At 43.3% G+C, this 23,437-nt stretch overlaps 1 protein-coding gene across 11 annotated transcripts in view; it reads right to left on the bottom strand.

Moving 5' to 3' along the window:
* LOC129857490 (ras/Rap GTPase-activating protein SynGAP-like) overlaps positions 1-23,437 on the bottom strand; it is a 110,559-nt gene that overhangs the window by 68,331 nt on the left and 18,791 nt on the right. For all 11 annotated transcript variants that reach the window (XR_008759909.1, XM_055925809.1, XM_055925802.1 and 8 more), the window contains 2 exons: positions 18,800-18,936; positions 8,389-8,494 (listed from right to left, as the gene is read on the bottom strand). Coding sequence is in view for 10 of the 11 variants with exons in the window: in XM_055925809.1 (XP_055781784.1) it covers positions 8,389-8,494; positions 18,800-18,936 (243 nt within the window). In the remaining variant the exon portion in view is untranslated. The remainder of the gene's footprint in view (positions 1-8,388; positions 8,495-18,799; positions 18,937-23,437) is intronic.

Here is a 23,437-nt window from a genome sequence, read left to right as displayed (position 1 = left end):
TTTATCAGAAACTCCTAGACCAACAAAACATTACGGCTTTGAGGGGTAGTACACACTGATCTGTTTTTGCAGGATATCATGGTAATCAATGTTTGTTTTAGCCATTATACCTGGGTTTACTGCTGCTAGTAGTAGCACTCAGGTTAGCATGTAATTAGCTATAGCTACAATCGGCCAACAACAGAGTCTTAGCCAGTTCGGTTATAGATGTTCAATGTCTATTATGATGGTAAAGGTTTATCTTGATGTTGTGTAGCAGATTTTGTGTATCAGCGAGAAATGCTGATGTGCTGAACTGTTAATAAGTGATGTGTTTCAAGACTGCTAGTGGTTAGCTAGTAGGGGTAAGCCAGGGGTGGAAAGGGGCTATGCAAAAGGCCAGCGAGCTGTATTAGTGTTTATTTTTTTAATGAGCTGATACAGAGTAAAACAAATCAGAGGATATGATCAGATGATAAATTGGCTTTATTCAGAGTGCCAAAATATATACACTGCTCAAAAAAATAAAGGGAACACTTAAACAACACAATGTAACTCCAAGTCAATCACACTTCTGTGAAATCAAACTGTCCACTTAGGAAGCAACACTGATTGACAATAAATTTCACATGCTGTTGTGCAAATGGAATAGACAAAAGGTGGAAATTATAGGCAATTAGTAAGACACCCCCCAAAAAGGAATGGTTCTGCAGGTGGTGACCACACACCACTTCTCAGTTCCTATGCTTCCTGGCTGATGTTTTGGTCACTTTTGAATGCTGGCGGTGCTCTCACTCTAGTGGTAGCATGAGACGGAGTCTACAACCCACACAAGTGGCTCAGGTAGTGCAGCTCATCCAGGATGGCACATCAATGCGAGCTGTGGCAAAAAGGTTTGCTGTGTCCGTCAGCGTAGTGTCCAGAGCATGGAGGCGCTACCAGGAGACAGGCCAGTACATCAGGAGACATGGAGGAGGCCGTAGGAGGGCAACAACCCAGCAGCAGGACCGCTACCTCCGCCTTTGTGCAAGGAGGTGCACTGCCAGAGCCCTGCAAAATGACCTCCAGCAGGCCACAAATGTCCATGTGTCTGCTCAAACGGTCAGAAACAGACTCCATGAGGGTGGTATGAGGGCCCGACGTCCACAGGTTGGGGTTGTGCTTACAGCCCAACACCGTGCAGGACGTTTGGCATTTGCCAGAGAACACCAAGATTGGCAAATTCGCCACTGGCGCCCTGTGCTCTTCACAGATGAAAGCAGGTTCACACTGAGCACATGAACACATGTGACAGACGTGACAGAGTCTTGGGACGCCGTGGAGAACGTTCTGCTGCCTGCAACATCCTCCAGCATGACCGGTTTGGCGGTGGGTCAGTCATGGTGTGGGGTGGCATTTCTTTGTGGGGCCGCACAGCCCTCCATGTGCTCGCCAGAGGTAGCCTGACTGCCATTAGGTACCGAGATGAGATCCTCAGACCCCTTGTGAGACCATATGCTGACACATGCACATTTGTGGCCTGCTGGAGGTCATTTTGCAGGGCTCTGGCAGTGCACCTCCTTGCACAAAGGCGGAGGTAGCGGTCCTGCTGCTGGGTTGTTGCCCTCCTACGGCCTCCTCCATGTCTCCTGATGTACTGGCCTGTCTCCTGGTAGCGCCTCCATGCTCTGGACACTACGCTGACAGACACAACAAACATTTTTTGTCACAGCTCGCATTGATGTGCCATCCTGGATGAACTGCACTACCTGAGCCACTTGTGTGGGTTATAGACTCCGTCTCATGCTACCACTAGAGTGAAAGCACCGCCAGCATTCAAAAGTGACCAAAACATCAGCCAGGAAGCATAGGAACTGAGAAGTGGTGTGTGGTCACCACCTGCAGAACCATTCCTTTTTTGGGGGTGTCTTACTAATTGCTTATAATTTCCACCTTTTGTCTATTCCATTTGCACAACAGCATGTGAAATTTATTGTCAATCAGTGTTGCTTCCTAAGTGGACAGTTTGATTTCACAGAAGTGTGATTGACTTGGAGTTACATTGTGTTGTTTAAGTGTTCCCTTTATTTTTTTGAGCAGTGTATTTTTAACAATAGTAGGACTCTGTATGATGTGGGGATTCACCGTCTTATGTGGGCAGTGGTTTCACTCCTACTCCTGTAGTGCTCCTCTTCATGTTACATTTCCGAACGCTTTTCCGACCTGACTTCGGTCAAATTCGGTTAAAATATAAATTTCTCCCAAAATACAAATGTAAAGTGATAGGGTATAAAACAAATCATAATGTTTTAAAATAAACTTCATTCTACAATCTTCCCTTTAAGTGAAATATAATTTGACTACTTGTTCCACATGAAGTAGCTTTACGTCATTTCGAAGAAGTGTGGGAACAGTGATGTAAAATGTTGCCAGAAAACAGTATTGATTCTAGCTTAGTAGGCATACAATTCCATGAACCATCTCTCTCTCTCTGCCCCTTTCCCCAGTGAATGTTCCCCTTCTCATGTCCATGAACCGTTAAACAAAGCTACAGTAGCGCTCCATTTGTATTCATTCGGAGTTCCAACATTAAGACAGCAAGATGACTCAGCAAATCTCCCCAAAGACAAGCGGCAGCTTTGGGGGTGGATTTGCAGTTCCATCAGTGACAGACTCACAGGCTCCCTGTCATCCTGCACTCTTAACTTTATATAGTACTAATAGTCTCACTAAAACAAACAATACTGTTGTTGATACTGCTACAGTACTATGTATGCTTCATGCTGCAATTAAAACATATTGAAGTGTCCTTTAGTATTCCCATGTGGTAGCAAACAGAGAATAGCATAATTGGGGTTGGCTAATGGGATCGTATTGCGTAATGTTGCAGTAGATTTTTGGTGTCAACGGAGGCTGAATTGCTCAAAACAAAGATACATCTGAGTAACAGACTCACTAATCTAATATATAATGCTAGAGAATACAAACTACGCACATGCATGGTAACTGTACTGAGGTTGTTGATGGGTTGGCAAGTTAGCGGTAGCTGCTGGAGTATGCTGCAAACATGAACCACATCTGAGTTCCACTCTTACCCTGACAGTTGTTTTGTCCCTGGTGGAACCTCAAAGACATTGCATGTTGTTTTAATGAGTTAAAAGGCTGGGGAAAAGCCATAATTTATACTGTTTATTATGATTCATTTTCTTAAAGTTATTGGAGGAGAAATTAGTTCAGTTATACACGCTAGTGTTGCACCTTTAAGATGGGATGTGGAACAACTCCTATAAATAAAATATCAAAATGCCAATGTTGTCCCAGTAGACGGAGAACACAAGCTTATAATGGAGGAAAATACGAACAACACGTTGTGTTTTTTACATTGAATTTCCATTCAGCCAAAGGCTATCAATCAGATAAGCAGTTAGCTAGCTACATGATGTTTTTGATTTAGCCTGAGGTTAATTCATTCAGATAACATGTATTTCTCTCAATGACTGAGCAGCCGTGGTGAAAGTCAATTTCAAACACATAACATCGAAGGCCAACTTCATTAATGCAGATAATCACATCCAATTTTGAGGAGGTTAATAAGAGAGAGAGAAAACAATATATTTTCCTTCTATTAGCACAGAATGTACTCTTTGAATGAACGTTATTGCAAGAGAGCCAATAGAATCAGGAGCATGCACTTCAATGCCAATAAAGATTTAAAAGGATTGTTTCTCTCATTATATTACATAATCAAGTCCCTTTGCTGACCTTGCTCTATCAAATCAAATCAAACTTTATTTGTCACACGTAGCGGTAGCAGTGAAAACAGTCTATGACTTGGGTGACTGGAGTCTCTGACAATTTTATGGGCCTTCCTCTGACACCGCTTATTATATGGGTTTTGGATGGCAGGAAGCTTGGCCCCAGTGATGTACTGGGCTGTACGCACTACCCTCTGTAGCGCTTACGGTCAGATGCCGAGCAGTTGCCATACCAGGCGGGGATGCAACCGGTCAGGATGCTCTCGATAGTGCAGCTGTATACATTTTTGAGGATCTGGGGATCCATGCCAAATATTTTCAGTCTCCTGGGGGGGAAAAAGGTGTTGTCGTGCCCTCTTCACGACTGTCTTGGTGTGTTTGGAACATGATAGTTTGTTGGTGATGTGGACACCAAGGAACTTGAAACTCTCGACCCGCTCCACTACAGCCCCGTCGATGTTAATGGGGGCCTGTTCGGCCCGCCTTTTCCTGTAGTCCACGATCAGCTCCTTTGTCTTGCTCACATTGAGGGAGAGGTTGTTGTCCTGTCACCACACTGCCAGTTCTCTGACCTGCTCCCTCATTGTCGTGATCATGCCTACCACTGTTGTTTCATCAGCAAACTTAATGATGGTGTTGGAGTCGTGTTTGGCCACGCAGTCGTGGGCGAACAGGGAGTACAGGAGGGACTAAGTACACACCCCTTAGGGGCCCCAGTGTTGAAGACCAGCGTGGCAGACGTGTTGTTGCCTACCCTTACCCCCTGGGAGCGGCCCGTCAGGAAGTCCAGGATCTAGTTGAAGAGGGAGGTGTTTAGTCCCATGGTCCTTAGCTTAGTGATGAGCTTTGTGGGCACTATGGTGTTGAAAGCTGAGCTGTAATCAATGAACAGCATTCTCACATAGGTGTTCCTTTTGTCCAGGTGGGAAAGGGCAGTGTGGAGTGTGATTGAGATTGCGTCATCTGTGGATCTGTTGGGGCGGTATGCGAATTGGAGTGGGTCTAGGGCATCCGGGAGGATGCTGTTGATGTGAGCCATGACCAGCCTTTCAAAGCACTTCATGGCTACCAACGTGAGTGCTGCAGCGCGGTAATCATTTAGGCAGGTTACCGTCGCTTCCTTGGCCACAGGGACTATGGTGGCCTGCTTGAAACAGCCTGAGTTTCACTTGGTTAACATCTGATATGGTAAACAGGGGTTTTGTGGTAGGTCAGACCTGCTCTTTGACAAGTTAACACAAATGTAACTTACCCTGCCAGTAAATACAGAAACATGCTACAGTACAGAGACAACCCCAGCTACACAGTTTCAATAACTTCCCTTTATGGCTGAATGGCTCAGAAACGTGACATCTAACATTTTGCAGCAATATACAACATACCACCACTTTTTACTCTGTAGTGCTTATAGTTTCCATTAAGCATGCTACTGCAATTGCAACCATTTAATATAGTTTAAATACAGTACCTCCACCATAATGCAGCAACTGCTATTCAAGCCAGATTCCTTATACTCCACTATTGGCACTACCGCCCCACACAGTCTGTCTCCCTATTCATTTTTTTTTCTTAATTTTTTTTTTTTTTTTACCCATTTCTTCCCCACAATTGGTAGTTATGACCTTGTCTCATCACTGCAACTCAACGGGCTCGGGACAGGCGAAGGTCAAGACATGCATCCTTTGAAACATGACCCGCCAAGCCGCACTTCTTGAACCCCAGACTGTAGTGGCGCCTCAGCGCTGCAATACAGTGCCTTAGATTGCTGCACCACTCGGGAGGCCTTTGTCTCCCTATTGTAACTACTGTACCTTATTTGTACCTTAAATATGTCCAGGGTACATAGGGTGTTTCAACACCATGGACAGAGGGCCCAACATGGGCTAAAATCCACCAAAGATGAGAGCTGTTTCAGTAACCTTGGACAGCTCCGCACAGAGCAAAGACTTTGGGTTGGTCTGTGTGGCTGCATGCAGAACATCTGTGGATAGTGTTTAGGTTGAAATTCTAATTACAATAGATATTTGCATAACACATTTACAGCACACTGCAATTATCTAGCAAGATGAATGCCTTAATTGCATGTTGATTGCTCCAACTTTAACCGTTTCCGTGCTTTCAAGGTGCAATACAAGGAAGTGGATGGGGAAGTAGACTAATTGCGTCTGAGTAACTTTCCGTATCCAATCCAAAGAGCGTACTGAAGTATCGTATGTGTCCCTAATCATAGATGCAGAGCCAAATGTCTTCATCAGAGATGGTCATTACATCAGGACCGAGCTGGGATTGTTGTCAAGTGTCTTCATTTATCAAAACGATGATAAATGAAAATTCACGTTTGATGTATAGATACAGTACATAAACACATTGGATGCATACCAAGATGGATACAAATTCAAGCTTGTTTTTTTTTATAACACAAGAGTAATCTATGACTTGTACTGTATGTGTCCCTGGAATGAAGCACTTACGTGAGTAGAGGACAACATCGGAAGGTCTATTTGACCTCATCCCCCATAGAGCATTGTTTGCTTTCTCGATCTTGTGTATCATTGGACAGTTTAGCCTGTCATTTTGATTCCATGCCTTTGTGTCCTTTTTTTCTTTTTTGAAGTCTTGTCAAAATTGGATTTTCAAAGATTTGTTTATACCGGTCAAATGTTTTAGAACACCTACTCAGGTGTGGGGTCAGTCCCTATTATGGGAAGAACAGCTCAAATAAGGAAAGAGAAATGACAGTCCATCATTACTTTTTCAGTCAATGCTGAAAATTTCAAGAACATCTTCAAGTGAAGTCAGAAAAACCATCAAACACTATGATGAAACTCGCTCTTACGAGCCTCAGAAATTGCAGCCCAAATAAATGCTTCACAGAGTTCAAGTAACAGACACATCTCAACAGCAACTGTTCAGAGGAGACTGTGTGAATCAGGCCTTCATGGTCGAATTGCTGCAAAGAAACCACTACTAAAGGATACCAATAATAAGAAGAGACTTGCTTGGGCCAAGAAACCCATTAGACCGGTGGAAATGTGTCCTTTGGTCTGGAGTCCAAATTTGCGATTTTTGGATCCAACCGCCCTGTCTTTGTGAGACGCGGTGTGGGTGAACAGATTATCTCCGCATGTGTATTTCCCACCGTAAAGCATGGAGGAGGAGGTGTTATGGTGTGGGGGTGCTTTGCTGTTGACACTGTCTGTGATTTATTTAGAATTCAAGGCACACTTAACCAGCATGGCTATCACAGCATTCTGCAGCGATATACCATCCCATCTGGTTTAGGCTTAGTGAGACTATCATTTGTTGTTCAACAGGACAATGACCCAACACACCTCTAGGCTGTGTAAAGGCTATTTGACCAAGAAGTAGAGTGGTGGAGTGCTGCATCAGATGACCTGGTCTCCACAATCTCCCGACCTCAACCAAATTGATATGGTTTGGGACGAGTCGGACCGCAATGTGAAGGAAAAGCAGCCAACCAGTGCTCAGCATATGTGGGAAATCCAAGTGAAGCTGGTTGAGAGAATGCCAAGAGTTTGCAAAGCTGTCATCAAGGCAAAAGGTGGCTATTTGAAGAATCTCAAATATAAAATATATTTTCATTTGTTTAACACTTTTTTGGTTACTATATGATTCCATATGTGTTATTTCATCGTTTTGATGTTTTGACCATTATTCTGCAATGTAGAAAATAGTAAAAATAAAGAAAAAGTAGGTGTTCTAAAACTTTTGACTGGTAGTGTAGATTATCCTTATCCCATCCAATCCACGTGTCTGCAATCTACTCACTTGCTTGCATCCAATCTACTCTCACTTTAGGATTATCCCAATGATGATCTCACTAAGTTATCTCAGTTCCAAGTTATGCAGTAGGTCACAGTCTTTCTGAAATGGGTCACTGTGTCACAAGCATTTCCCGTGACACTGACTCCGTAAATGTGGAATTCTGATGACAGCATGGCAGGTTTCTGTTAATCAGCTCATTAATGGGATGCCTGGGGTGCCTTGGCCGCATGGGGGGCATCGATCCCATTCAGTATGGGCATCTCCTCAGTGTGGATGGGCTCTCACTGCAGATGGCTCTCAATGGAAGGCTGTTTGATAACATGCTATATCATAGAGATGCTTAGAGTTAGTAGGCCTGTGTAGCCTGTGCCGTTATAGGAGAGTATTGCTGTGTCAGACCTGAACAGGTTCATGTCAAATATGGAGTGAGTGGCCTATTGCAGTATCCCCACAAGACTGTTGTGGGGAGAGTCGCCCTATGTGGACGATGGGAGTGTATCAATGCTGAGACATACATGAGGCAGAGAGGCAGAGTGAGAGAGGTGGAGTAAGGCAAAGAGGCCGGCAGAGACGAGTCAGAGAGGCAGTAAGAAAGACAATCACAAAATATCCGAAGTAGAAAGGCAGAGAAAGGTGAGAGCAGCCCATGACAGGTAGAGTCAGAAACACAGAACTAGAATGAGTAGAACGGGCCTCCGATTCAAGTAAATGACGCCATAATGGGTGGACTGGCAGCCATTGCGAGGGTCCCCATAAGAGTAAAGCAGGAAGTAAAAGCAGCAAGTACAACATTACATTTGTGCTTTATGGTCAGAGGTTCCAAGCTATTGACTGTATTTCTATGGTCAGAAAGAATTCAGAGAGATAGAAGGGCCCATGGCCAACTTACCCATCTCTGGATGGTGCCTCCCCTCAACAGGAACGCTGACTGTCCTCCGCAGCAGCTTGTTCCTGTGCAACTCGGAGCGCCGCTCGCGCATCAACAAAGGGTGTACCTGCATATGCACAGAGAGACAAGGTCAGGTCAACATACATGCATAATGCATTAAGCTATATTTTCAGAAGAGCATAATGGATAGTAACTTGAAATGTCTATCACTGAGCAGTAGCGCCAAGCCAGGAAAAAAATCCTACTATTATCCCACCTATTATCCTATCCTACCTATTAAAACCTAGGTATTGTGATAATTACCTTGCTTGCTCTATAACCTGTTAGTTCATATGCCTTGACACTGTGATTTATGGGCCTAAGGCTGAAACAATAAGAAGAACAATGTTTCGTCAAAAAAACGGAGAGCAACATCTGTCCAGTGAAGTCCACAAAGCATATTGCATATAACTGACAGTTACATGACCTACAGCATGGTCAAGCAAAGTAATGTTTCTGACATTTTTGGACTACTAAACAACCATTGATTTAGAACCACGGAGAGTTACCGCAAGTCAAAAAGAAAACAGGAGCTGCCTCCACTATTCCAGCACCATTTTAACTTCTACATTTCAACAGAATCAAATCACCTATGCTAATGGTTAGTTTAATACAGTGACAACTAAAAGATACCCAAAACAATTGAGTCCAGTCAACGTAAGTTAAATATGGTGTGGCTATCCATGGTTCTGATTTGTGTGTGTGTGTGTACTACTTAAGTCGTTTTTGGGGTATCCCTACTTACTTTACTATTTATATTTTGGACTACTTTTACTTCACTATATTCCTAAAGAGAATGATGTACTTTTTACTCCATACATTTTCCCTGACACGTTACATTTTCAATGCTTAGCAGGACAGATAAGGGTCCATTCACACACTTATCAAGAGAACATCCCTGGTCATCCCTACCTCATCTTATCTGACAGACTCACTAACCACACATGCTTCATTTGTAAATTATGTCTGAGTGTTGGAGTGTGCCCCTGGCTATCTGTAAACGTAATAAACAAGAAAATCTTGCTGTCTGGTTTGCTTAATATAAGGAATTTGGAATTATTTATACTTTTACTTTTGATACTTAAGTATATTTTTGCAATTACATTTACTCTTGATACTTAAGTATGTTTAAAACCAAATACTTTTAGACTTTGACTCAAGTAGTATTTTACTGGGTGACTTTCTGTTTTACTTCAGTCATTTTCTATTAAGGTATCTTTACTTTTACTCAAGTATGACAATTGGGGACTTTTTCCACCACTGTGTGTGTGTGTGTGTGTATGTGTGCGCGTTCCATTTCAGCCCATGAAGGCCTGATTCAAGCAGTGTCCTCTGAACAGTTGATGTTGAGATGTGTCTGTTACTTGATCTCTGTGAACCATTTATTTGGGCTGCAATCTGAGGTGCAGTTTACTCAAATGAACTTATCCTCTGGAGCAGAGGTAACTCTGGGTCTTCCTTTCCTGTGGCGGTCCTCATGAGTGCCAGTTTCATCATAGCGCTTGATGGTTTTTGCGACTGCACTTGAAGAAACTTTCGTCTTGAAATTCTTGAAATTTTCAGGATTGACTGACCTTCATGTCTTAAAGTAATGATGGACTGTCATTTCTCTTTGCTTATTTGAGCTATTCTTGCCATAATATGGACTTGATCTTTTTACCAAATAGGGTTATCTTCTGTATACCACCCATACCTTGTCACAGCACAACTGATTGGCTCAAATGCATTAAGAAGGAAAGACATTCCACAAATTAACTTATCATATCAAATTGATATGGTTTGGGACGAGTCGGACCGCAATGTGAAGGAAAAGCATCCAACCAGTGCTCAGCATATGTGGGAAACCCAAGTGAAGCTGGTTGAGATAATGCCAAGAGAGTGCAAAGCTGTCATCAAGGCAAAGGGTGGGTACTTTGAAGAATCTCAAATATAAAATCTATTTTCATTTGTTTAACACTTTTTTGGTTACTACATGATTCCATATGTGTTATTTCATAGTGTTAACGTCTTCACTATTATTCTACAATGTAGAAAATAGTAAAAATAAAGAAAAACCCTTGAATGAGTATGTGTGTCCAAACTTTTGACTGGTACTGTATGTGTGTGAGGTTCGCCGGCTGGTCATATAACCACGTTTAACCGTGTGACCATGTCAGCTGTAATATCATAGACATGTAGCAGGTCTTCCAGCAAAATATGGATGACATAAAAGTTTAATACATACAGTTGAAGTCAGAAGTTTATATACACTTAGGTTGGAGTCATTAAAACTTGTTTTTCAACCACTCAACTATAGTTTTGGCAAGTCGGTTAGGACATCTACTTTGTGCATGACACAAGTCATTTTTCCAACACTTGTTTACAGACAGATTATTTCACTTATAATTCACTGTATCACAACTCCAGTGGGTCAGAAGTTTTCATAAACGAAGTTGACTGTGCCTTTAAACAGCTTGGAAAGTTCCAGAAAATGATGTCATGTCTTTAGAAGCTTCTGATAGACTAATTGACATCATGTGAGTCAATTGGAGGTGTACCTGTGGATGTATTCAAAGGCCTACCTTAAAACTCAGTGCCTCTTTGCTTGACATCATGGGAAAATAAAAAGAAATCAGCCAAGACCTCAGAAAAAAAATTGTAGACCTCCACAAGTCTGGTTCATCCTTGGGAGCAATTTCCAAACGCCTGAAGGTACCACGTTCATCTATACCATCAATAGTATGCAAGTATAAACACCATGGGACCACGCAGTCGTCATACCGCTCAGGAAGGAGACGCGTTCTGTCTCCTAGAGATGAACGTACTTTGGTGAGAGAAGTGCAAATCAATCCCAGAACAACAGCAAAGGACCTTGTGAAGATGCTGGAGGAAACAGGTACAAATGTATCTATATCCACAGTAAAACGAGTCCCTATATCGACATAATCTGAAAGGCCGCTCAGCAAGGAAGAAGCCACTGCTACAAAACCGCCATAAAAAAGCCAGACTACGGTTTGCAACCAACTGCACACAGGGACAAAGATCGTACTTTTTGGAGAAAACAAAAATAGAACTGTTTGGCCATAATGACCATCATTATGTTTGGAGGAAAAAGGGGGATGCTTGCAACCCGAAGAACACCATCCCAACCGTGAAGCACGGGGGTGTCAGCATCATGTGGAGGTGCTTTGCTGCAGTAGGGACTGGTGCACTTCACAAAATAGATGGCATCATGAGGGAGGAAAATTATGTGGATATATTGAAGCAGCATCTCAAGACATCAGTCAGGAAGTTAAAGCTTGGTCGAAAATGGGTCTTCCAAATGGACAATGATCCCAAGCATACTTCCAAAGTTGTGGCAAAATGGCTTAAGGACAACAAAGTCAAGGTATTGGAGTGGCCATAACAAAGCCGTGACCTCAATCCTAATAGGAAATTTGTGGGCAGAACTGAAAAAGCATGTGCGAGCAAGGAGGCCTACAAACCTGACTCAGTTACACCAGCTCTGTCAGGAGGAATGGGCCAATATTCCCCCAACTTATTGTGGGAAGCTTGTGGAAGGCTACCTGAAACATTTGACCCAAGTTAAACAATTTAAAGGCAATGCTACCAAATACTACTTGAGTGTTTGTAAACTTCTGACCCACTGGGAATGTGATGAAAGAAATACAAGCTGAAATAAATCATTCTCTAAACTATTATTCTGACATTTCACATTATTAAAATAAAGTGGTGATCCTAACTGACCTAAGACAGGAAATTTTTACTCGGATTAAATGTCAGGAATTGTGAAAAACTGAGTTTAACTGTATTTGGCTAAGGTGTATGTAAACTTCCGACTTTAACTGTACATACACCCACTGCAGGCGACAGCACCCACCCCCCAACATACATAACATGCGGTCTACTGCGCTAGACATATCTAGTGGATACACAGCATAGAGCACAGCACTCCATAGAGTCCTTTACCGCGGTATACAATCCCCCATAGCCCAGTGAGCCAGAAGACATCTCCCGTCGCTGTCATTGGCAGGATTCATTTTTGTTGACGTTTACCTCTTTTTTTTCAAACATAATCAGGTATACACACACCATAAATCAAGTGTATATATGATTATGCTTGTATTATCCACTTAGTGCACACTAATGAGTATGTTGTGAGATACATCGCACGCTGAGGACAGATATATTGCAAGTTACGGAATGAGTTCCTCTATGAAAAATGTATTATAAGACACCCAATCTTTATGAGTCCAGCACCCGCATGCATAAAAGCTTGTGCACTGAAAGAGTTTGCTCTGCTGTTTATATATTTTTTATGATACACTGCGAGCACACTGTTTAAAATGCATCAGACCTAATTTTAACATCTGTTTATAACGTTATTATTTCTGGTTATTTCTCGATGTAATCAAATTTACCTCAATATTGGACCATAACACTCTAGGAATATCCTTCTAACATGTTAATAATATGAGCCATCTGTCTCCAAGCCTTTTTATAATGTCATAAGCGTAATAGTTGCTATATTTTGGGATAATTAACGGATATATTCATTCACAAGACTTCCGAGACGTCCCTAAATGTTTGTATCCACTCTTCTCTACCCCTGTTTCCTTGATCCTGTGCTGCACCAGAGCTTCTTTCTGCATTCTAGGAGCACTTTGCTAATTAAATGTATCGATACACATAAAATAGTAATATAAAGAAATGTGATCAATATACAGCATACTGTAAGTGCTAAATGCTTTCATAATCTAAGTGTATTCTTAATCACATGCTTAATCAATCATTTTTATCATTTTTATTCAGAAAGTTCTGCTCCGGACTTCAGTTGAGTCTAAGGCATGGAGTTGCCTCAATGAGAGTAGTGACTTTGACTAAGAATAAGAACTGAAAATGTTCACAGAGCAGCTGAGAGGCCGTTTAGATCACATTAAACTCTGACTCAAAACTGATCTTAAACACCCTACATAAATACTAGTCTATCATGGCATGCTAAACACGGTAATTTCCACAATGATGTCCACTTGAACACAGTTAGCCCACTCCCCCCTCATCTCCACTGTGTCCCTATTCAGACACAATTCATCACAACAAGTGTATGGAAAAGACCCACGCACACACACACGCACACACACACGCACACACACACACACCCACTCTGACACACAGCACTTTCTGGTTGCGAGAGGGAACACCTCAACGCTATTTATAGCTTGCGTGGCAGTGTTTGATTGGCAGAGGGGAGGGGGGCTGGTTAGGACAGTGGCGCTGCAGCTGGGGACTTGACACGGCCTTGGCACCGTCCCTGGTAGCCATGCTCATGAGTGGACACACAAGGCAGGTTGGCACACAACACTGGCAGACTAGACAGAGGGCACATGGGGCCCGCACTGACAATCACACAGGGGCAGTGGTCTAGCATTGAAACCTGCAGGGAGCAAGAAAGCATGCTAATGGGGATTGCGTTGCTAATATGTAAACGACTATAATTGGAATGAGAATCTAATGCAGTATCGCAGTGTTTCCTAATTTCTGTCCTTGAGTTTCTGTCTCTGGGTATTCCGGTGTTTGTTGGGCGAGTCAACAATCCATTTCATTCAATTGAAAAGTTAGATTGAATACTGGCATGCAGACCTAGGCTCCCTTGAGTGTTGTCAGAGATAAGCTCATTCATACGTGAGGTAATTCTAATAGCTAACAAGAAGGTCAATTGTACTAGGTTTCGGCATCAGGCAAACTGTAGTCAGAGGCAAGAGTAGGAGCAGAAGTGGCTAAGACTGAAATAGACAGATGACTGTGCTCAGGCACTGCAAGGAGGGGTGGATGGTGGGTGGTGGGTGAGTAGAGGGAGAATGAAAGCCATAGATCTGAGTGAGAGGGAGAGGAGAGGGGGCCTGGCATGGAGAGTTGAGCAATGCTGCAGGCTGCCTGGACCATATGTCACTACTGGCCCAGCTGTGATGGGTGGTGTTTGGTGTGTGAGCTGTGTGTCTGGGGGGAGGGGGGGGGGGGGGGGGTAATGCAGCGGCAGGTGTGTAATCCATTACTTTGTAACGGAGTCGTGATCAAACAGCGGCTGAGTCCACTACCTTTGCTCCCGACACGCGCACACACAATCACACACACAGACTCCCGCACACACAAACACACACACACACATCAGCCTCTGTGTCCCTGGAAGTATGACAAACAGTTAGGCTGGCCAACACCACTGTCTGTCCTCAAGTCTCTCAATAACGTCCTATTACTGACAGATGTTCCCTCCCCTCGCCTCAGGCATTGGACACAGCAACTGGCATGTGATAAAATCAAAGAGAAACGTTCAAACAGAGTGATTTTAAGACCATTTTTGGCGTCTTGGAATGAGAAAAGAGGGCATTTAGAGAGCATCCCTAAGTACTGAATCCAACCAAATTCCAATCCAAAGTTGATCTTCATTGTTTGTATGTAAAATTTGAGCATGCTGCAGAGCACTGGTGGAAGAGCTGTCCCACTACTCCCCTATGTGGACATTTCCCACAATACCTGCATTCAGTTGGAATGTTAGATACTCTCCATTTAAATGCACTTTACACATGCATAGCCAGGCAAATGAATCCAATTGCCTTGATAAAATGGACAAGACAACAGATTTAAGTGCCTTTGAAAGGGTTATAGTAGTAGGTGCCAGGCGCACTGGTTTGAGTGTGTCAAGAACTGCAAAGCTAGTGGGTTTTTCAGGCTCAATAGTTTTTTGTGTGTATCAAGAATGGTCTACCACCCAAAAGACATACAGCCATCTTCACACAACTTTGGGAAGCATTGGCATCAACACGGGCCAGCATCCCTTTGGAACGTTTTTGACACTTTGTAAAGTCTATGCCCCAACGAATTGAGGCTGTTCTGAGGGCAAAAGGGGGTGCAACTCAATATTATGAAGGTGCTCCTAATGTTTTGTATTCTCAGTGTATAACCCCTAATATGTAATAAGTGGTGACCCTTTGAAAATGGCTTATTTCAGTTGCGCGTAATGGTTATTCAAATGCCAAAAGGCAGTAAAGCACTTGTTAAATAACCTTAGGATTTGCCAATGTACAGTGCATTGAGCTTTCTTATTGGTCAAATGAAGGAGCTTCTTTCCCATGACTCCTTCCATCCATGTGTGCCTTATTATTACATAATTGTCACATCCCCCTGTTTCCAAATGGTTTCCCAAGGTCATGCATGTGTAAAAATGCTAACTACTCCTGAGTCATGCTTTATGCAATGTGACAACAGTAGCTACAGGAAATGCCACCATGGCGCTGCATTGTTGGCTCAGGCGCTAATGAATTAATTTACAGTATCAACACTGCCAAAGCCATTGCAAACATATGGGCAGGGAATGCAACACAATGGCCATGCATGGATACTGAGACAAATCCTGTTCTAATTCCCTTTATTTTGAATTAGCCTAGCAGGCTAACGCTAATGTGATTCAGTAGCAGTGAGAGAGGATACTAACATGCTAGTGCTAGCGCTGTGCTAGCAGGAAATAGTGCCCTCTGATTGCTTGCGTAACACTGGGGCACAGTGGGAGGGAGAGCGATGCCTGGGCACATGACTGGAGGACAGGGCACTGGTGCGTGGCGTCTGGTGCACACAATGCGGGGCTCTGACACTTCATATCAGTGGCAGCCATCACTGTCGATCCTCTCGCTCCCACCACGGGCACAGAGGGCAAACAGCAGCCCACTGGGAAGTGGTCAGTGCTCTTCTACTGTCAATGGCAGAGCAGCATAGAGTTTTTTTGTTAGGGAGTGAAGTTAAGTTGGACTGTGTAGTGTTCACTTTTAAGATTGACTTCTGAGGTGGAGAGTATGCAAGTAGGGGAAGCTACACAAACAATAAAGTGTTGATCAGAAGGTATAGTGACTTCTGTACTTGGACGAAAGGGTACACTCTTAATCTATTAGGTTAATTCGGACTATGCATAAGTCAAGCTTTCAACATCACCAGTTTTCAGCACTTGTCGTGTTTACTGAGGTGAATAAAGCACATAGGGGAGCACAGAATAGCACAATGGTGACGTGACAGATATTTTCACATATTCCTCCAGAGCACTGTTATTTCCTCAAGCAGCCCCTTAGTTGAGACTGAAGAAGCCGCAATGAAGAGAAAATGGTCTTTTGACGGATGTCATTCACAAAACAAAACAGAGTGGCATCTCAATGGAGCTGCTTGGGAAAGAAAGGAGAGAGCAGGTCTGTGGGATAGCCAAACACTACTGTCAGTCACACCAGGGAGAGAGGGAGGGAGGGAGCAGGGGGAGGAGAGGTTGCCTGAGAAATAGAATGTGTGAGAGAGCGAGAGAGAGAGCGAGAGAGAGAGAGAGAGAGAGAGAGAGAGAGAGAGAGAGAGAGAGAGAGAGCGAGAGAGAGCGAGCGAGAGAGAGCGAGAGAGAGCGAGCGAGAGAGAGAGAGAGAGAGAGAGAGAGAGAGAGAGAGAGAGAGAGAGAGAGAGAGAGAGAGAGAGAGAGAGAGAGAGAGAGAGAGAGAGAGGTACCCCTCTGTTCCACCTTATCTCCTCTTTGGCAACATATGATTGCTTTTTGTCATGCCACTAAAAGCATTTGAATCGAACAGAAATTAATCAAGAGGGGTGTGTGTGTGTGTATGACAGAGAGAGAGAGAGAGAGGTTGAGCGAGACAGATAGACAGAGAGAGACAGAGAGAGAGAGAGAGAAAGAGAGAGATGGAGAGAGAGAGATGGAGAGGCCCACTCGCGCCGCATGAGGTGAGTGACAGGCATGAATATTTAATCGCCTCTCATCCTCTCTCCAAGGTGGTGGCTATTGGCCTGTCAGGTCTGCCTCAAATCCATTCATAGCTTCTGCCTCATTGGCACAATTAGACAGGGATAAGCCTTTGATTAATTGACTTGGGCCTTCTTCTCACCCCTCATAGCTGAAAAGGCCCTTATCTGGATCATAAGGTTCTTTATACTCCTTCTGAGTGAGGAGAATGAAAGATATTGTCAGCTAGCTACCCTGCAAGTACCGCTACAGTACTCCATTACATCATTACATCATATTTAATAGACTCATACTCTCAATCAAATGTACTATGAACACTGTTATTGTAGTGTAATAGACCTTAAGTGTGTAAGTAAAACCTCTGTGTTTTAATTGTGTTTTAGGATTAATTTATTGGATATCAATCTGTAAATCTGACTACAAGGTCTACATTTAAAGAGACCTGTCCAAAGGCGATACAGGTACAAAAGTGAAGGAATAGTACCCCCTTCTGGTCTAAGAAAGCAGGCTGAAATTCTACTTAGTATAATATAGGGGAGGGGGGTAGCAATAAACAGTCAGTTTGAAAGAGTCCCGTATTCCTAAAGTGTCTCAGAGTAGGAGTGCTGATTTAGAATCAGGTCCCACCTGGTCATGTAATCATGTCATGTCTGTTATGATCTGAAATGTATACTGATCCTAGATCAGCACTCAGATGGAAAAGGGGATACCTAGTCAGTTGCACAACTGAATGCATTCAACCAAAATGTGTCTACCGCAATTAACCCAACCCCTCTGAATCAGAGAGGTGCAGGGGGCTGCCTTAATCAACGTCATCAGCACCCAGGGAGCAGTTGTTGTTGGGGGTTAACTGCCTTGCTCAAAGACAGAACAGATGATTTTTTCCACTTCGTTGGCTCGGGGATTCAAACCAGCGACCTTCCGGTTCCTGGCCCTAACGCTCTTAACTGCTAGGCTATGGGCACTGGTCTAACAGGCCCATCTTAGCCAGGCGTGACCTACTTGTATAGAGGGGTACTGGTGGGGTACTGGTACTGGAGGGGTACTGGTAAAGTTGTTTGCCACAAAATTCTAAGCTAACAATAGGTGCAGGACTGAACCTCCCATAAGCAAGCTTTAGGCGACAGTGGCACAGGACACCTGCCTTGAGTGTTTAATATGAACACTGGCCTCCTTCAGGTCCAACATGTACATGAGATAGTGTGTTATAACTAGGAACCCAGCCCAGAGCTTTTCCTAGTCATGTCATGTGGTCAGGAAAACCTCTGGGAATTAAATCAGTGACAATGTTTATTGGCAATGTAATGTACTCAGAATACCATGTAATGTCAGGTCATGTCAAATACAGTTACATGCCTAAAGGGTCAATTGTGATGATATCCTTTTTTAGATATGTCATTTTTTATTAAACTTTGTGGCTTTAGAAACTGTCATGACAGTGTTGTAGACACTCATGTCCGTTCAAACAAACCAGTCTAATACAGTATGGTACAGCAAAGTGAGCCATAGAATAGATAGAAATATAATTCCTAGAACGGTAATCCCCTTTCAAGTCAATGGGTGGGTGATGGGTGAAATTGTATTTCTATAGTGTTTGCAGCAGCAGGTAAGTACCTCCTCCTGGTCCAACATGTAGAGCTGATTTCCGGAGATCACACAGAGACGGGGGTTCCAGTCGGGACGGTCGTAGGACGGAGCGGCAAAGGAAGGGGCATGGGGGCGATAGGAGGGGGGGACGGCACACCTCGCATCTGGGGAGGAGAGAGAACAAGGGGAGAGGGGAGATGTGTCAGTTAGGGTGACTGGATGGTGGAGGACATGCCAGAACATGCCCGTCGACAGATGGTTGTTTATGTTTGCAAGCTGGTACATCTGCATCAGTTGAATCGAAAACACTGAAAATGCAATGTGACTTCTTCACATTTGTCCACATTTCACACATAACAACAATGCTCAATGAAAGAAGTGGACAGATTAATCTAGGACTGGTCCATTACGCAGTAAATAACTCACCAATCAACGCACTGATTCAGAGAAAATAAAACACACTTTCTACAGAGTTGATTTATTATGATTTGTAGCCATAGCCTAAAATATGGATAAAAGGGTCTGTAAAATCAGGGGTTCCCAAAATGGCGTGCGCAGAAGAGGTACTGCAGAGGGTCCGTGGCCAGATCTCTAAATATGTATAAAATAAATACTTTTTTAAAATACAGGGTACGCGCAATGCCGTCGGGGGTATGCCAAATAAAAATGTGATTCACATTAAAAATATATATATTTTTTTTTTCTTCACATTTTCAAACAGTCCATTTGTATTTTCCAACGGGGCTATACATTTGGGTGAGTTTTTTTCCTAGCCTGCGTAACCTTGTTTCACTGCCAACAACAAAATTAAACCATCTAGTGTTAAGCGAAATAACAACACAATGTCAAATACAGCTAGCCTAGTCAAATAATTAACATCCAATCACATTAACCGTTACTCTCTCACTGAAATTCCACTAACGGTCCGTATGTAGCCAAGCGTAGTTGCTGCTCATTCCATTTGCTCGATGTGTATAAATGGTTAAAAAAAAGTAAGGCCCGCATCCATAGAGAGACATACAAGCTCTACTGGTAGTACTGCTACTACCCGCAGTACTACACCTGCACCTGTCGACGACACAAGTTGTTCTGCTTCCAAGAGCACATCCAATGCTAGCATCAGTAATTCTAAATTTGTTGTAGCCCAGCTAGCATGGACACTGACAGTTGTGAATCTGATGCAAAGAGCTACTGCCCTCTTTCCCGGGAAAGCACCGAACAACAGACAGGGACGTTGGACCATCGAAGAGGCGCAAATATGATGAGAACTACATTGATTTTGGGTTCACTTATATTGGCTTTAGGTCCTTTCCTAAGACACAGTGTGTTATATGTGCAAAAGTACTATCTCACAACTCGATGAAACCTTCACTCTTGCACAGACATTTAGAAACAAAACATGCCAATTTGAAAAATAAGCCACAGGAGTTTTTTGAGCGAGAATTAAGATGACTTTTGAGTTGTAATACATGTATAAAAGCAACAGATACCATTAATAAGAAGGGGCTAGAAGTTTCTTATATGGTGAGCTACCGAGTGGCTAGGACAGGCAAGCCCCGTACTATTGTGGAGGACTTTAATTCTTCCTGCTGCCATGGGTACGGCTGGGACAATGCTGAGGGAAAAGGCCCAAAAAACTATACAGACAATGCCTTCATCAAACAACACTGTTTCACGACGCATCAGTGACATGGCAGGAGATGTTTTGAAACAATTAATGCTTTGCATACAAGCCAGTGAATTCTATGCGTTACAGCTGACTGAGTCAACAGACGTGCCGGGCCTGGCACAGCCCCTGGTATATGTCCGTTACGTTTAGGTGTGGTCCACTGGAAACCAGGACAACAAGAGAGGATATTTTTAAAGTACTGGACAGCTTTGTGACATCAAATGGACTTTGGTGGTCAAGATGTGTTGGTATCTGTACTGATGGCGCAAAAGCCATGACAGGGAGACATAGTAGAGTGGTAATGCGCGTGCAAGCAGTTGCTCCCAACGCCACTTGGGTACACTGCAGCATCCACAGAGAGGCTCTTGCAGCCAAAAGAATGTCTGACAGCTTGAAAGACGTTTTGGACACTACAGTGAAAATTGTTAACTTTGTTAACGCAAGGACCCTGAACTCTTGTGTATTTTCTGCACTATACAATGATATGGGCAGTGACCATGTAATGCTTTTACAACAGCAGAAGTGCGCTGGTTATCAAGGTTGCAAAGTATTGACACTTTTTTAAAATTGAGAGACGAGCTTAAAGTTTTCTTTGCTGACCATAATTTTCACTTGTCTGACCGCTTGCATGATGACGAGTTTCTCACACGACTTGCTTATCTGGGTGACATTTTTTCTCACCTGATTGATCTGAATATAGGATTACAGGAACTCTCCCAACTATATTCAATGTGTGGGACAAAATTGAAGCTATGATTAAGAAGTTGGAGCTCTTCGCTGTCTGCATTAACAAGGACAACAAACAGGTCTTTCCATCATTGTATGATTTTTTGTGTGCAAATGAACTCAAGCTTACGGACAATGTTAAATGTGATATAGCGAAGCACCTGAGTGAGTTGGGTGCGCAATTACGCAGGTACTTTCCCGAAAAACGGATGACACAAACAACTGGATTCGTTATCCCTTTCGTGCCCTGCCTCCAGTCCACTTACCGATATCTGAACAAGAGAGCCTCATCGAAATTGCAACAAACGGTTCTGTGAAAATTTTATTTAAATCAGAAGCCACTGCCAGATTTCTGGATTGGGCTAAACTCAGAGTATCCTGCCTTGGCAAATCGCACTGTTAAGACACTGATGCCCTTTGCAACCACGTACCTATGTGAGAGTGAATTCTCGCCCCTCACTAGCAAGAAAACTAAATACAGGCACAGACTGTGTGTGGAAAATGATTTAAGACTGAGACTCTCTCCAATACAACCCAACATTGCAGAGTTATGTGCATCCTTTCAAGCACACCCTTCTCATTAACCTGTGGTGAGTTATTCACCATTTTTGATGAACAAAAAAAGAGCAAAATGATTGATTATTATTATATTATTATTTGTGCCCTGGCCCTATAAGAGCTCTTTGTCACTTCCCACGAGCCCGGTTGTGACAAAAACTCACACTCATTTTTATGTTTAATAAATGTATAGTGTGTGTGTGGCAGGCTTACAATGATGGCAAAAAACAACATTTGAGAGTGTGCTGATCCTGGTGCTAGAGGAGGCACGCAGCTGGAGGTTGAATGTTTGAAGGGGTACGGGACCATAAAAAGTTTGGGAACCCCTGGTTTAGAGGATCTAACACAAAACAATGTCATTATTATTCATCTACAATGTAGGTTCTTATTAACCATGGGCAGCAAGGCCTGGGAAGCACACAGGGATATCCACCAATTATTTATTTTTCAGCTCAATGTTTCTTTGTTTTGAATATAAATGCACTATAATTTCATCTTTAAAAGTGCAAAGTTTTCTTTCTGCCTATGATTATTTATTTTTTATTGCATGAAATTAGCTTGAAAATGAAAAATATATTTCTCCGATGCCAAGAGGCAGGCTTTTTAAATGTTCTTTCCCTGGGACCGAGACTTGGTTTGCCCAGCCATGCACTGCAGATGTCACAGTAAAACATCTCCTTGTATGACATTTTCATCGCACTGCGAGTTGTGTTATGGTTATGACGGGGTCCTTGATGAAGTTGCTCTCACAAAAGGGGTCCCCGGACCCAGAAAGTTCCGTGTGCTAAATGGCCATATCTTCATACTACATCACTAATGCATCGCCATGCCTTTGTTCGTCCCCAGGTTCCCCCTCTGACCAGACGGCCATAACAGACAGGCAGCTCTTCAGACAGACCCGGGGTCCTGAAGCAGAAGGGCTGTGGCATGAAACAGAGCAAAAGGGTGATGGGTGGGTTGTAGTGGGTGATCCACTACAACTGCTGGAGTCAATTAGCCAAGCTCTGGCTTCAGTCAGCATGATGCTAGGTCACTGAGAAATAACCAGTGCACGATGCTTTGTCTTTTTCACTCTCTTTCATAGTCTCCACTTCCTAGTGTGTCTCGCTATCACTTATACTCACTCTGCCCATCCCTCTGGTACTCCCTCTCTCAACTGTCTTTCTCGTATTGACCTTCCTATTCGTCTTTCCTCCAGTCTCTTTCCATGTTCCCCTCTTTCATATTTCTTTCTCTTTTCCCTCTAAGTTATGTCAGGGGCTATGTTAATGTTTTCATCAAAACACTTTTGCTATCCTTTCCATTCGCCTCAGTTTTACATTTCAAGCAGAATGTGAAGCAAACATCTCAACGCTATTCTCACTCCAGACAGCCTTGTGTAGTGAATCCACAGACACCTCCCGACAAGGCCGGAAACAAGCCCTCAACGAGAGGTTAGCCAGGGTGACATTCCCCACTCCTCACACCAAGACTGTTTTCACAATTCACACACTTCATATCTGCAGATTGTACAAGTCCCAGAGTCAACCCTCTAACACACTTTATTTAACCCTTACCCATACATCTTGCAGATGGTACAAACAACAGCTGTCTAGTGTCTACTTACAACTTTTCACTTTCCAGACAGCACACTTTAACCCGTGCGCATTTCCGCATGTTTGAGAAAGGAAAGGCCCCTGCAGGTTGAATGATGTAACAGGCCCTGACTCGGC

The sequence above is a fragment of the Salvelinus fontinalis genome, chromosome 6 (assembly GCF_029448725.1).
Source record: "Salvelinus fontinalis isolate EN_2023a chromosome 6, ASM2944872v1, whole genome shotgun sequence".
NCBI classification, from domain to species: domain Eukaryota; kingdom Metazoa; phylum Chordata; class Actinopteri; order Salmoniformes; family Salmonidae; genus Salvelinus; species Salvelinus fontinalis.
Note: the sequence above shows the minus strand (reverse complement) of the source record. Positions and strands in the feature narration are given on the sequence as shown.